The sequence below is a fragment of the Pelobates fuscus genome, chromosome 9 (assembly GCF_036172605.1).
Source record: "Pelobates fuscus isolate aPelFus1 chromosome 9, aPelFus1.pri, whole genome shotgun sequence".
Taxonomy (NCBI): Eukaryota; Metazoa; Chordata; class Amphibia; order Anura; family Pelobatidae; genus Pelobates; species Pelobates fuscus.
Window position 1 is genome coordinate 73,747,601 of NC_086325.1, and position 13,325 is coordinate 73,760,925.

Below are 13,325 nucleotides of genomic sequence, written 5' to 3' on the forward strand. Positions count from 1 at the left end.
GGGGGGGGGGGGGGGGGGGGGCGGGAGAAGAGGGAGGGAGGGAGGCGCACGCACGCACGCACACACGATTTTTTTTTTTTTTATGTTTTAAAGAATATTGTTCCTCTTCCTTTCCATCCCCTTCCCTTAGTGTACCTTTCCCCTCCCTGTCCCTTAGTGTTTCTCTCCCCTCCCTGGTGCAGCTCATTACCTCTCTTGTAGTGTGGCAGAGTGGGGTGGACCACGGTACAGGAGCTTCAGTTTCCTGTACCCGGCTGGGTTGACAGGAAGAGCTCTCTCAGTGAGCCCGCCCGGTCAGTCCAGCTGGGTACTGAAGCTCCTGTACCGCAGTCCGCTCTCCTCCACTCAACCACGCTACACAGAGTGACTGGTAGGGGGAGCACTGTGCACTTCCTTCCTGACAGTCACTCTATTCTTGCGCACCCAGAGCCGGTACTAACTAATGCGGCCTCGTTTTTCGCATAATGGACGTGCCGGCCCTGTGTGTGATGGGCCACTGCTGCCTCTCCCATTATCGATAATATCAATAGTGGCCCATACCGATATTTGCCAAAATATCGGCCAAATCGATAATCGGTCTAACCGTATACAGATCTCTTGAAAACTCAGACTAGAAGCAGGTTGCTGGTATTGAATTTGGAACATACAAAATATGTGTTCTAGTAAAATAAAAAGCAAACCACATGAGGAAAACAAACATGCTGATGCTTTTTAGGTAAATAATCAAATGTACAGACAATTGGCAAGGTTCCTACCTTTTCTGTGCTTCCTGTTTACTACGGCATTGCTCACAGTAATATTTATATTCGCTGCATAGTGTTTCTGTATTACTGAACCCTCTGCAGAAACATAAAAGATAAATTAAAATGAGTGACAATGAGGACAAAAAGTTAAAAATCTAGATTAGATCTAGAAATCTCTTTAATTTACCATTTCACAGCGGAAAACACAGAGAAATGAGAAGATTTTCTTTGTTTTTGAAACTTAAAGGAACATTATAGCATTAGGAATGAAATGTGTACTCTACAGTTCTCTGGTGGCTGTTTAGGTTACCAGACCCCACCTGTATTTTTTACTTACCTTTTCTCTCTCATAGTGCCCGTTTCCTCGACTGGCTCCCCCTCCTTGGCTGGGATAATCTGGTCTCCAGCCATTTGTTCCCTCATACGAAAGCACGGGGAGGCAAATGTGCATGCAAGGCAAAACGTCTTGCGCTGCACCAATCAGATGGTCTCTGATTTTACTCTGCTATTTCCTCGAAAGCACCTATTGTGGCCGTCTGAGTTACAACCACTAGAGGCACTTACACCCTGCAATGAAATGTTTTTAGGATGAAAAACAAAAGAGGGTACTAGGCACCAAGGCCACATATGGTATGGGTGCCTATAGTCTTCTTTTAACCAACCCTACAGTTTTCAATAACTTCTTCACAAATGTGAAGTGTACATTGGCTTTGTGTTGACTATTCATGGCTAACCAGCATGAAATGTCTCTCCCCAATATTACACCCAAACCCATTTCTTGCAAAGAATTATCTAATCTATAACAATATTCAGTTTAAAGTGGCATTGCAGGCACCTGCACGCCTTGGCTGGAATGTGTAGGATAGGTTAGAGCTAGTGCCGCTTCTAAAGACTACCGTTGAAGTACCTTCCTCCCAGCCTACAGAGTTTCCCTTTTTTTTGCTACAAAATACTGTTGTATGTGATGTGTCACTGGATTTCATCCATGTTCATATAAAGAGACACAAAGCCACAAACAGACAGAAATAAATTATTATTTAAAATGGGTACGCTTTAAACATTTCTTTAAAATGCATCACTACTCATCACTTGGTGCATGATAGGCAAATCCTCTAACTTTAAGGTGGATTTCTGTTTTAGCAACAAACGTTTAAAAAAAAAAAATAAATAAATAAAAATTCAGCACTCCCATAGTAATATGTTTATTGCACCATCAGATTTGATATTATTTAGATTTCATGACATATTTGTATCATACACAAATAAAACCATGCCCCAGTCAACAAAATCTGTCCAACATTGAAGAATCCCCTATTTGTTCTAAAACAAAGGAACAGTAATTTTCAGATTGCAATGTAAACTTCTGGTCATAGTATAAGTCAGGTTGTTCAATAGCCAAAGATTCCACTGAGAAATGTCCACGGAAAGTCCATTAAGCAAATCTGACTCACCTTAAGCAATGTGTAATAGAAGTATTTTGTTCTACGTCTACAGAAAGATCAAGGAAGTCTTCATCTTTACTACTGACCTTGAAAGGGGGAATAAACGATATTACACTACAGTTCATATAAATGAATGGCAGTGGTATTGTACACGAAAGTAAATGTAAATTAAAGACTCACCGGGTTAATAATGAGAGAGAGAATTCAATGTGAATTTCAAACTTAAGGTCAAAACCGTCACACTGGAAACATTATCGGTATATGCTTTCAGTTCAGCCACTCTGGTCAAATGGATACCCCAAGCACCAATACACCTTAAGCTTAATGAAGCAGTTTTAGTGCATAGGTCCATGTCGGCTCACTGCAAAATGCTCTGCCATTCAGGAGATAAATCACATTTTTTTCTGTTTATGCAGCCCTAATCACACCTCCCGTGCATGTGACTCACATAGTCTCCATGAAAAAAAATGGTTTCATTTTAAATCAGATGTGACAGCACATGTGCTTAATTTAGAATTTTTCATCTCATGCTTTGTCAATTGCACATAAGAGGCTCCTGTAAGCTCTAGCAGGCTATTCAAAGAGGAGGCGATTCTAAATACATTCTAAATTAAAACAGAATGTGCAATGAAGGACGTTTAAACATTAGATCTCTCTCTACAGGATATGTATAGAGAGACTGTGTAAGTCAAATGAAAGGAAAGGTATGACTAGGGCAGAATAAACTAGGTTATCTAACCCCTAAATGGCAGAGAATTGAGCAGTTGGACTGCAGGGGCATGATTTATACGCCAAAACCACTCTGTTAAGCTAAGGTTGTTTTGGTGCTTATAGTGTCCCTTTAAATTGAAATTCACTTTAGTAAAGAATGATTAATTACATGACATAAAACCAAGAGTAAATAGGTCCTAACTGACAAGTGAACTGATCCCAAGGAAGATCAAGTTTGCATTAAATGAAGGATAATACATAGATAAAATTGTTATAGAGTTATGCAAGTTGAAATAAGACTCCATTCATCATATTCAATCTTTCAAACAGTCTTGTTCCTGCTTTTGATTTCCAATTCTGACAAAAATCAGGAAAAAAAAAATATTCTAGACTCCACAAGGTCATATTTTACCACTGATCTCAAACTGCCAAACTATTTTCTTACAACTAAAGATCCCATGAGTAACCACTATAGACTAAATAAAATGTCCCCAAATAGGCACCGTTTGTAATCTCCAATTGAATCATTTAACTTTCTCTGGCTTTTGATACACTGTGTCGAATATCATCCAATCTTCAATAAACCATCTGCCTTTCGTTCCTACAGTTACTGAACTAAAACAAAAACCAATGTTGTCGTCTATTGGGAACAAGCCATGGGGTTGACATTTTTTTGTGTATGAAATCTTCAATTAGAGTTATCTACTAAATCATCAGTTGTGGAAATGTTAAAGAGAATTATAAATCTTGGGGGAAACTAGATATTTTGGTCTAAAACTTGCAACACACAAGCTCCACATATTCCTGGTTTACCTAATAAATCTTCAAGTTTGCTTCTAGTGTGAATATATTGGTCTAAAATTCTAAATTAATTAGCAATTCCAGACAATAGCCACTTTGATGAATAACCCTATTTTTTTTCATCTTTCCTCCATTGCACTTGTGACCAAAATATATCCTGATCTATGAATTGCACGGTTAAAACGTAGACAAATTATCCCACTGCTTACTAAACAAAGTATGTATGGATTGATTACTTTACAAATAATTTCATCGTCCTGTATTCTCTACCATTTTGCAAATATTCAGTTCTCTTTTTTTTTTGGAGCGCGTTTACATGATATATCATCTAACTTTGCAATGATAAATGTAATACATTATAATGACTATTTACACATTAACAACACATTTATAAAAAAAATAATAATAATCAATTAGTCTGAGAAATAAAATCTAGGAATTGAAACCACAATTAATTAAATGGCATGGTCACAAGCCTTTGGACAGGAAAATTCTGAGGCTATAAAGACCCCTTACCCCCCCCCCCCAAAAAAAGCAACCTCCATTCTGTATTGAAGTCGTCTAGGCACCATTACCAATGCAAGGTCAAAGAGACCCTACTCTGAATAACCAAGGCGCCTGCAGTCTGCCCACCTCTTATTATATTCCTAGAGCAGAAGTTCCCCTTCCACAATAGAGATATCAGTTTTGTCCCTAACTGGACCAGATTTAGTGGCTGACAGTCAACTGACACACTCAGCTACTGAATTCCACCCAAAGATGGTCAGAAACCATTTTGGATCTAGTGAGATGTTTTATGCAGTTTGTTGTTTACAAGCCCTGGAGCCTAGAGTTACACATGACCTTGACCAGCAAGCAAAGTCTCTGTCACTGCGCCATAGAGTGCCACCGTGCATGGCAACATATCAGCTAATCTCCTTTTGCAAGACAGTCACGCTGCTCATACTTTTTACGCGCATGTAAACAACGGTGGTGCGACTCACTGCTTCACAGTTAAGACATCTGGTTTCATTTGTTAGCGTCCCTTGGAAGATCTCATGAACCCAGGTAAGATCCGGCTTATCAGGTTCTGGAGCCTCTAGGCTCCCATTCTGCAGTTTTCCATTCTGTTTCTCCTGTTTCTTTTCCTCCTGCAGCAAGTCAGCTATAGTGTTCAGAAGGTAGTTTAGAAATTCATGGGCGTCCTGCTGCATGTAGTTATCAAAAAGTTCTGGAGGAGAAGGGGGGGGGGGGGGGGGTGAAGAAACAAAATGAATAAATGACAAAATACATAAGCACATATGCTAACAAGTACTTCTCATATTGCCTACCTAGGCTGAGATCAACACAGTATTCATATCTTGCTTTCCTTTTAACCGGTTAGAATTTCTCTACTTGTGATGGATGGAATATATTTAGGCAAAACTGGAACAATTTATTTAACCATTGGGAAGCGAAACAACCTCAAAATAATATACCTGATTCAAGTAAACCTGTAATGATAGAAACTGGCTAGCTGTTTTCTAACCATCTGACTTGACTCATGTTAAACAATTATGGCATAGGTGTAATATTGTTAGATAAGCTTTCCATTTAACTTCATGGATAAACTTATATTTAGCCTTTTCTTATCTCTGTACTGATCAGCAAAGGTTCGCAAAGACTGAACTGACATAAGGGGGGGAGGGCTGTTATTTTACCATTGATTTTGGAGAAATCTAGACGTATGCTCGCAGAATGCTAGCACAATATATAGATGAAATTTGATTCTCTATAAATTTAGGATCAAGTTGTATCTGTCATGACTAGTACCCTTTAAATACCAGAGGAATAAAAAAAGACAGCCTTTTCCCCCCTTTCTTAAATAAGTTCTATTCAGAAAAACTTGAAAAAGGTATTAGCCATAAATAACAGAAAAAAACAGTTCATAAACCCACATGATGAAAAGCTTAAATAGTTGATGCAGAGAAAAAAAAAACAACAACATTATACAACATTGCAGTTTAGAGAATATGAGTATTCACTATGTAATTCAATCTGTTTCCACATGGGGGCAGTGATGCCTCAGAAAAACATGTTACTCAATGATCTGGTAATGTATTATAGTCATCATCTATTTATAGAACCATCATATTTTGCACAGCTGTATGCCTGAATAGTGAACGACACACAGATATAATTGCCAAGAGAAAATAGTAGATAGCCATGTGTATGAGATCTTACAGTCTGAGTGGGAGGCATGCTATGACCAGGGGGTATAGTTGTAAATGGAGCCTACAAAATAGAGGCTTTATATATAAATTAATGTTGGGCTACACAGAGAGAAAACTGTGATAGCTGCTCCACGGGCTCAAGGCATAATAAAACAAACCTTTAAGAGATTCACGATTTATATAATTCAGCCTAACTGTGGCTTCACTACATTCTTAAGAGGAAAATACGCATATTGGTTGTGTTGTTTTCCATTAAATTCCCACAACGATCAATACAAACAGATAAACACTAGATTTTACAAAATGTTAAACCTTTGTTATTTGTTTTTAATGCACACAATAGGGGTCTTTTCAGGAGCCTTTGCAAAGTAGAGAAAGCTGCAGAACATTTAAAGTTGTTGTGGATATCTTGTCGCAAAATGCAAACAGAGAATTCAGTTAGTAATACACTCCCATTGTGCTCCTTTCAACACACAATTAAAGAATTCATTATGTACTTTTTCTATATCCCCTAGGTGAGATAACTGCACAAGAACTGGAAAAGAAAATGCACGCTGACCAGCTGTGATACAAGCAGCACTGGCCAAAACTGCACACTTTATCCCAGTTTCTGTATATTCATAACTCCATGGCACCAACAACGGGCATCTACCCAACGGATGACAAGAACTCTGCAAAGCAGTCGCCTCAATAGCTAGACCTCGCACCACTATTAGGAACACTCACAACGTTGTGCAAGGTCTGACCCCAACATAGAAACATAGAATGTGACGGCAGATAAGAACCAATCGGCCCATCTAGTCTGCCCAATTTTCTAAATACTCTCATTAGTCCCTGGCCTTATCTTATAGTTAGGATAGCCTTATGCCTATCCCACGCATGCTTAAACTCCTTTACTGTGTTTACTGTGCAACGAAGATGCACCTCCTAACAAAGGGCCAAACACGTTCACGGTCATAATCATTTAAGATTGTACCCAACCACAGAACGTCATAACCGACATTGCAGAAGGTCTGATGCTTTATGCTGGTGCCACACCCTACCCTTTCTCTTCTGTACCCCCTATCAAATGAAAGATACCAATAAAAACAGAATGTTAAAAAAACATAAAAAAAAAAACTGCACACTTTGAAGTGGATGTAATATATATATATATTTTTTTAATATATATAATAGTTCTGCTGCCCAAGTCCACCCTTTCTGATCCTTCCTTCAGTGTTTCACTCGGTGCTCCAATAAACTGCAATATTTACATTGAGAAACTAGTGGGGCAGTTGATGGGATAGAGAAAACTCCACAGGAAAGCAGTGAGGCAATGCTTTCCTATAGGGAAAGCCTTATGCACGCACTGCACATGTACATTAGGTCCCCCTCATCGGAGGACGTCAGGGGAGGCAGGTCGCATCCCAGTGTCGATGGACATCAGTGCCGAAATCGAGTAAGTGAATAAAGAGTTGTTTTATCCTCCTGAGACCCAGACCATTAAATTGTGTCCTCTGTACTGGACATTTCGGTCACATGTATCTTTTTATTCTTTTGATCTACTCTACCAATCCCTACTGTATTGAAAAGAGGACATCCTGGGCTTTCCAGTGATATGTCATGTGATAGGCTCAAAAGTGGAGGCATATTGGAAGACATTTTTTTCCCCTTGGCTCCCTGGAGGATAGATTTTAAACCCTTTTCGGCTGGGGGGAATTTTTATTCCTAACACTATAGTTTTCCTTTAAGGACACAATACCCGGGAGCTGATCGCCAAGGTGTAGGATAACCAGTTGAAGGTCAGCTAACTGCCACTGACACAAACACAGTGTACACTTAGAAAATATGGAGCGCATGAGAAAAGTATAAAAATGAAATGACAGCAGTCCAATTTATGTGTTATTATTCTTGTGATTGGTGGTTCCCCTCAATTTACATGTTTTATATTATGTATATTACGTCAAAACTGTGAGTTGGGGATGGAGATCTTTTTTTTTTAAATTCTACATTTCTACTGGTCTATTTCCAGATAGTGGTTATGCAAATAGAGCAGAAGGCTGGCAGCAGATGGTGGAGATGGCCTAATGCTAGCTCTGGGAACATCAATCATTTAAGATCTATAAAGCAGCTATTTCAAAAAATCACATTACTAAGACAGTGACTAACATAGTTTTGAGTCTAGGGATGGATGATGCGTCGGGAACATGATGCAGAAAAGAAGAACTGAATTTGAAAAAAACTAAATGAAACTGGAAACTAATCTGCATTGTTAAAGGAACACTCCACATACTATTAGTGGTTATGGTGCCAGGTCTGCATTAGCATCCTTCCTTTGTAACTTGTAAAACTGTTTTAAATAAGTTTGACAACGTACCTAGATTCAACAAGCGTCTGTGCTGTGTTTGGTCTTCTCTTGCAGGAGAAGCCAGCTGACTTTGTGGATTTAGGACTTGACAGACAGGGACCATGCTCATTGCTGCTCTCAGCCAATGAGAGTGGCCCTGCTTAGCTCAGTGGAGCTCACCGGATTTACCTGCAAGGCGAATATGGAATCAGGGGTTGCAAGTGTAGGCCCCTGGTGGAAGGGGAAGTAGGGCACTCTAATCATAACATACAGAAAGCTGTGTGGTTTTGGTGCTTAGAGTGTTTCTTTAAGGCAGGGTTTCCCAATTAATTTTTCCCTTTGAACCCTTTGACATGGTGTAGCAAAACTTTGGAACCCCAACAAAAAATGTGTGCCGTAAAGTAGCGCAGCGCCAAACCTTTCAATGAGCAGAGTTGGACAATTCTGGGTATTCGAGTAAATCACCCCAAAAAGCAATAAGAGAAACTTCTTTAAATAATGTTTGGCTTAGTTGACTGTCAAAAGTTCTACTGATCAGATTCTCAAAATCTACATCAGAAAAATTGGCTGGCTTGTCTTTTATGAATGGATTTCGAAACCCAGTCATTATGGTTTTAATTCAAGAATGGAAAATACTGGCTAATAGATGTGATTAAATGGCGAAGATGATCTACAATTTCATTGCTAATTTCCTCTTCAAGTTAAATTTCTGATTCTTCAAGAAAATCCTTAAGTGTTGGCAAAGAGTTCAAATTATTTTTCTTAACAGATGAGGTCCAAAATTGCAGCTTACGAGACAGTGAAAATATTTTATCTCATGCATTAAAAATATTAGTGTTTTTTCCTTGGAGTGATAAACATACGTCATTTAATTTTGTGAATATGTCTGCAAGATATGCTACTTTGGATAACCACAAAATGTTTGTTAATCTATAAAATAATCAAAATTTATGATCCTGGAAATATGCAAACAACTCTTGATGCATTTCAAACATTCTAACAAGGACTTTACCTCGTGATAGCCAACGGACTTCTGAATGCAAAAGCAGAGCAGAGTGGTGACTACCCATATCTTCACATATAATTTTAAATAGTCGTGACTGTAATGGTCGATTTTTTATAAAATGAATAATCTTGACAGATTCGTCTAGCACAGTTTTAGGTGAGATTCAAATATTTTTAGATACCAGTGCATGTCTGAAGAACACAGTGAGAACCGTTGCTGTTTTTTTGCTACATTTGTTATTCGTGTCACAGCACATGCCATTTTCCCAACCATTGCTTTGGCACCATTACTGCACACATTTGTCCTACAATACACACATTTGTCCCAATTTATACTGTGTGTGTTCATGAACTTCTGGACATAGTTAAAGATGTTCTCACCAGTGGTATGAGTTTTTAAAAGTTTCACACAGAAGCAAGTCTTCTTTAACCCCTTAAGGACACATGACATGTCATGATTCCCTTTTACTCCAGAAGTTTGGTCCTTAAGGGGTTAATCTGTTTGTCAAAATTAGATCTAACAAAAACCAACAACATTGAAAGTCCTGCAACATCTGTGGACTCGTCTAATTGCAGTGAGTACCCATCACATTGATGCAGTCGAGAAATTAGTTCAGTACGGATGTCATCAGCAAGATCACGAATACGGCGCAAAACACTTTGTTGGAAAGTGGAACAGCTTCAATTTTTTTTACTCAACTTCTCACTTAAAATACATGACACTATTTATTTTGCACATGGTTTATTAGGGATTCCCTAATGGTGTGTGCTTCTCCGGCAAGTGCTATGCAGGTAGCTCAATCTGTAAGAAGCCTAAGTGGCTTTTTCATTAGCATTTTGAAATTTTTTGCTCATAAATTGTTTACTCTTCTGATACTCCTTTAGCTTTCGCTTAAAAAAAAAAGTCAACGTCTTTATCTTTGTACTCTGCTTGGTTTTGCTCAAAATGATGACGTAATTTAGCAGGTGCTAATGAACTGTTTGGCAATATTTTATTGCAAAGTACGCTTTGTGCTTCAGGACAATCTTCATTTCTGGCACTTGTGAATCAATTTCTTTGTTTAAGAAGAAGATCGGCTTGCATTGTGTGGTTTTCTTTTTTACTTGTTACTTATCTTTGCTTTTTGAGGAACAGTAGATACAACTATTTTGGGCATGTTTTCTGGATTTTTTGTTGTATCTTATTTCTCTGTTTCTATAAGTGCCGAACAGGTAGAAGTAGTAATACTTTTTCTCTGAAGAGTTCCCTGCTTTAACCAGCTTTCCAAATTCATGGTTGTTTATTGGTGTAAAAAAACACCACTTTGAAAAATACATATCTCACAACCTGACTGAAAAGGATGCGGATTTTAATAATGCTCTTAGAAAGAACTGAACTTAAGCAGGAGTACTTGGAGTAAAAAGATTTAAACACTTTGAAAAATACAGTTAACAGTTCTTTTGCCCCTCACAGAGCCTTTTATTGTCCCTACCTAACAGAGCGGTCCATGTCCCTACCTAACAGAGCGGTCCATGTCCCTACCTAACAGAGCGGTCCATGTCCCTACCTAACAGAGCGGTCCATGTCCCTACCTAACAGAGCGGTCCATGTCCCTACCTAACAGAGCGGTCCATGTCCCTACCTAACAGAGCGGTCCATGTCCCTACCTAACAGAGCGGTCCATGTCCCTACCTAACAGAGGGGTCCATGTCCCTACCTAACAGAGAGGTCCATGTCCCTACCTAACAGAGAGGTCCATGTCCCTACCTAACAGAGCGGTCCATGTCCCTACCTAACAGAGCGGTCCATGTCCCTACCTAACAGAGCGGTCCATGTCCCTACCTAACAGAGCGGTCCATGTCCCTACCTAACAGAGCGGTCCATGTCCCTACCTAACAGAGCGGTCCATGTCCCTACCTAACAGAGCGGTCCATGTCCCTACCTAACAGAGCGGTCCATGTCCCTACCTAACAGAGCGGTCCATGTCCCTACCTAACAGAGATTTCTATATATGACAATAACAGAGCTTTAACTATCAGCTCCACTCTCGGTCACTCCTCTACCAGCCTCTACGGCTGACGGCAGGGCTGGTTGGCTGACGGACGTGTTAAGTCTAAGTAGCTGGCTGATGGCAGGACAGGATCTGGTGGCAGGGCTGGCTTAAGATCACGCTCCCGCAATCTCTGCTGTTTCTGACCTTCCGGGAACAGCAGGATGTGGCAAAATGCCGCGGAACCCCAATTTTGTTCTCGCGGAACACCAATTGGGAAACGCTGCATTAAGGCTTTAAAAGAGACAGCTAACTTTGGTATAAATGCAGTTCCCCATAAAGAAACCAGGCATCTGATTTATTCCAAAAGTAACAACATATGCCAAAACTGGCCACAATGCTTAAAGAGTGACCACATTGGGGTGGGATGCACTTGTTGATCATCCACAGAAAAATAAAGCCTAAATGTGTCAAAACACATACTCAATGAAGTCTTTCCTCCCACTGTTCCCAAACACTAATTTATTTTTAGATTTTATTTTTAATCTGTCTCTGCATTTGTGTAGTAGTCCAACTACGAAGGACTAAGAATTTCTAATGATAAATAATGAAGTGAGGGATAAAATAACTAAAGGTTTGAACACATTATGTACTACATGTTTTTTGATAATTTGATATGTCATAGCTTGAGACATAAGAAAATGGACAAAGTCAGAAGAAGACTAACTAAATGAAAAGGTCATCTTATCAAGCCGGAAAAATAGCCCATAGTTATGCAGCTAATATTAGAAGTTAGCTAGAGGAACTCAGAGACAATCTGTTGAAATATGAGAATGGAAATACATTACGGCACAAGTAGTAATCACCGTTTTCTTTCCGCAGCCTAGAGATGAACTTCTTGGGAGGTATAACCCCCACCTTCTTTTTTTGTGTGGCAATGCTGTTGAAAAGATCTGCCAAACATGTTAGTAAGCTTTCCTTCTTCCGAGGCTGGACCTTGTAGGCTAGAACTTTCTCCCGAAAAGGACGGCAAAAATAAAGTGCTTGCAGGACAGAGTTACAGTAGCAGGTGTTGCCAAACTGGAGAGAGAGAAAAATAAGTGGAAATTAAAAACACAACAAAAACAAAAAACAAACATATAATAATACAAAGATGCAAAAATTCAGGAAGAAAAAAAAAAAGGTTTCACAAACAGTTATAAAAAAACTGATATACGTTAATGAAGAAATTCAAGTAAACAAAATGAGAGGGATGAAAAAAAGAACTAAAATGTAAACATTTATAAAGAAAAAAAAAATGCATTACGTTTCAACCCTTGTTGTAGTCAACACCATGCACACTACTAAGGAAAACCAGTGATAGCGATACTTATTGAAATAAGGTGGGTAACAAAACTCAGGTATAACCGATGGAATATTTTGCTACATATGGGGGAACTCTGCTGAATACTACACTTGAACTTGGTGCTAAGAACTTTCTCTAGGATACACACTGACATTTTACAGTAAATTTACGGTATGATCTAGGGTTGAACATAAAAACATCACTTCTGCCATTCCTAAAACCTCACATATGTTCTGCCAAATCTTTGATTTCACAGATAAAAAAAAAGTTTAACAAGTAACTAATTTTTTCTTTATTTAAGAGATTCTTTATTGTAAATTGCCAAATCTCAAGCTGTTTGCATGACTACTATTAAAAAAATTTGCTCTGAGTACACCTCATAGCAAGGAAGGGAAACGTATTAACCCCCTACTCTTTCCTCTCAAGTCTAAAACTATGGGCACTTTCCTTTGTACATGTGACCACACTGGAAGTATGCTTAAGGAAGCGTCTTGGACCCAACATTAACTTTGGCAGTCACAATGTCCCAGAGTCTTGTGTTTTTTTTCCAATTGAATTTTTGATTTTTTTTTTTCAAAGGTACACTTAGAGAACCATAACCACAACAGTTTACTTTAGTAGTTATTTTGCCACATGGGCCTTGGTGCCTGGCAATATCCCAGGGTAGTCTGTCAATAAGGTTTAGCACGTTTGACAATTTCCTGGATCCCACTAGTTACCCGTGCAGCATCTACATCTGGTTTCTGGAATTTGGCTTCTTGTCCTTGAGAAGACCAGAAGCATGGGAGTC

The 13,325-nt window shown here is 39.0% G+C and overlaps 1 protein-coding gene across 1 annotated transcript in view; it reads right to left on the minus strand.

Moving 5' to 3' along the window:
- The window catches only part of LOC134572835 (ubiquitin carboxyl-terminal hydrolase 12-like), a 72,184-nt gene that overhangs the window by 3,281 nt on the left and 55,578 nt on the right, over positions 1–13,325 (minus strand). The window contains exons 3-6 of the mRNA XM_063432077.1: positions 12,057–12,270; positions 4,681–4,907; positions 2,195–2,271; positions 756–839 (exon numbers count right to left, since the gene is read on the minus strand). Of these exons, the coding sequence (XP_063288147.1) occupies positions 756–839; positions 2,195–2,271; positions 4,681–4,907; positions 12,057–12,270 (602 nt within the window). The remainder of the gene's footprint in view (positions 1–755; positions 840–2,194; positions 2,272–4,680; positions 4,908–12,056; positions 12,271–13,325) is intronic.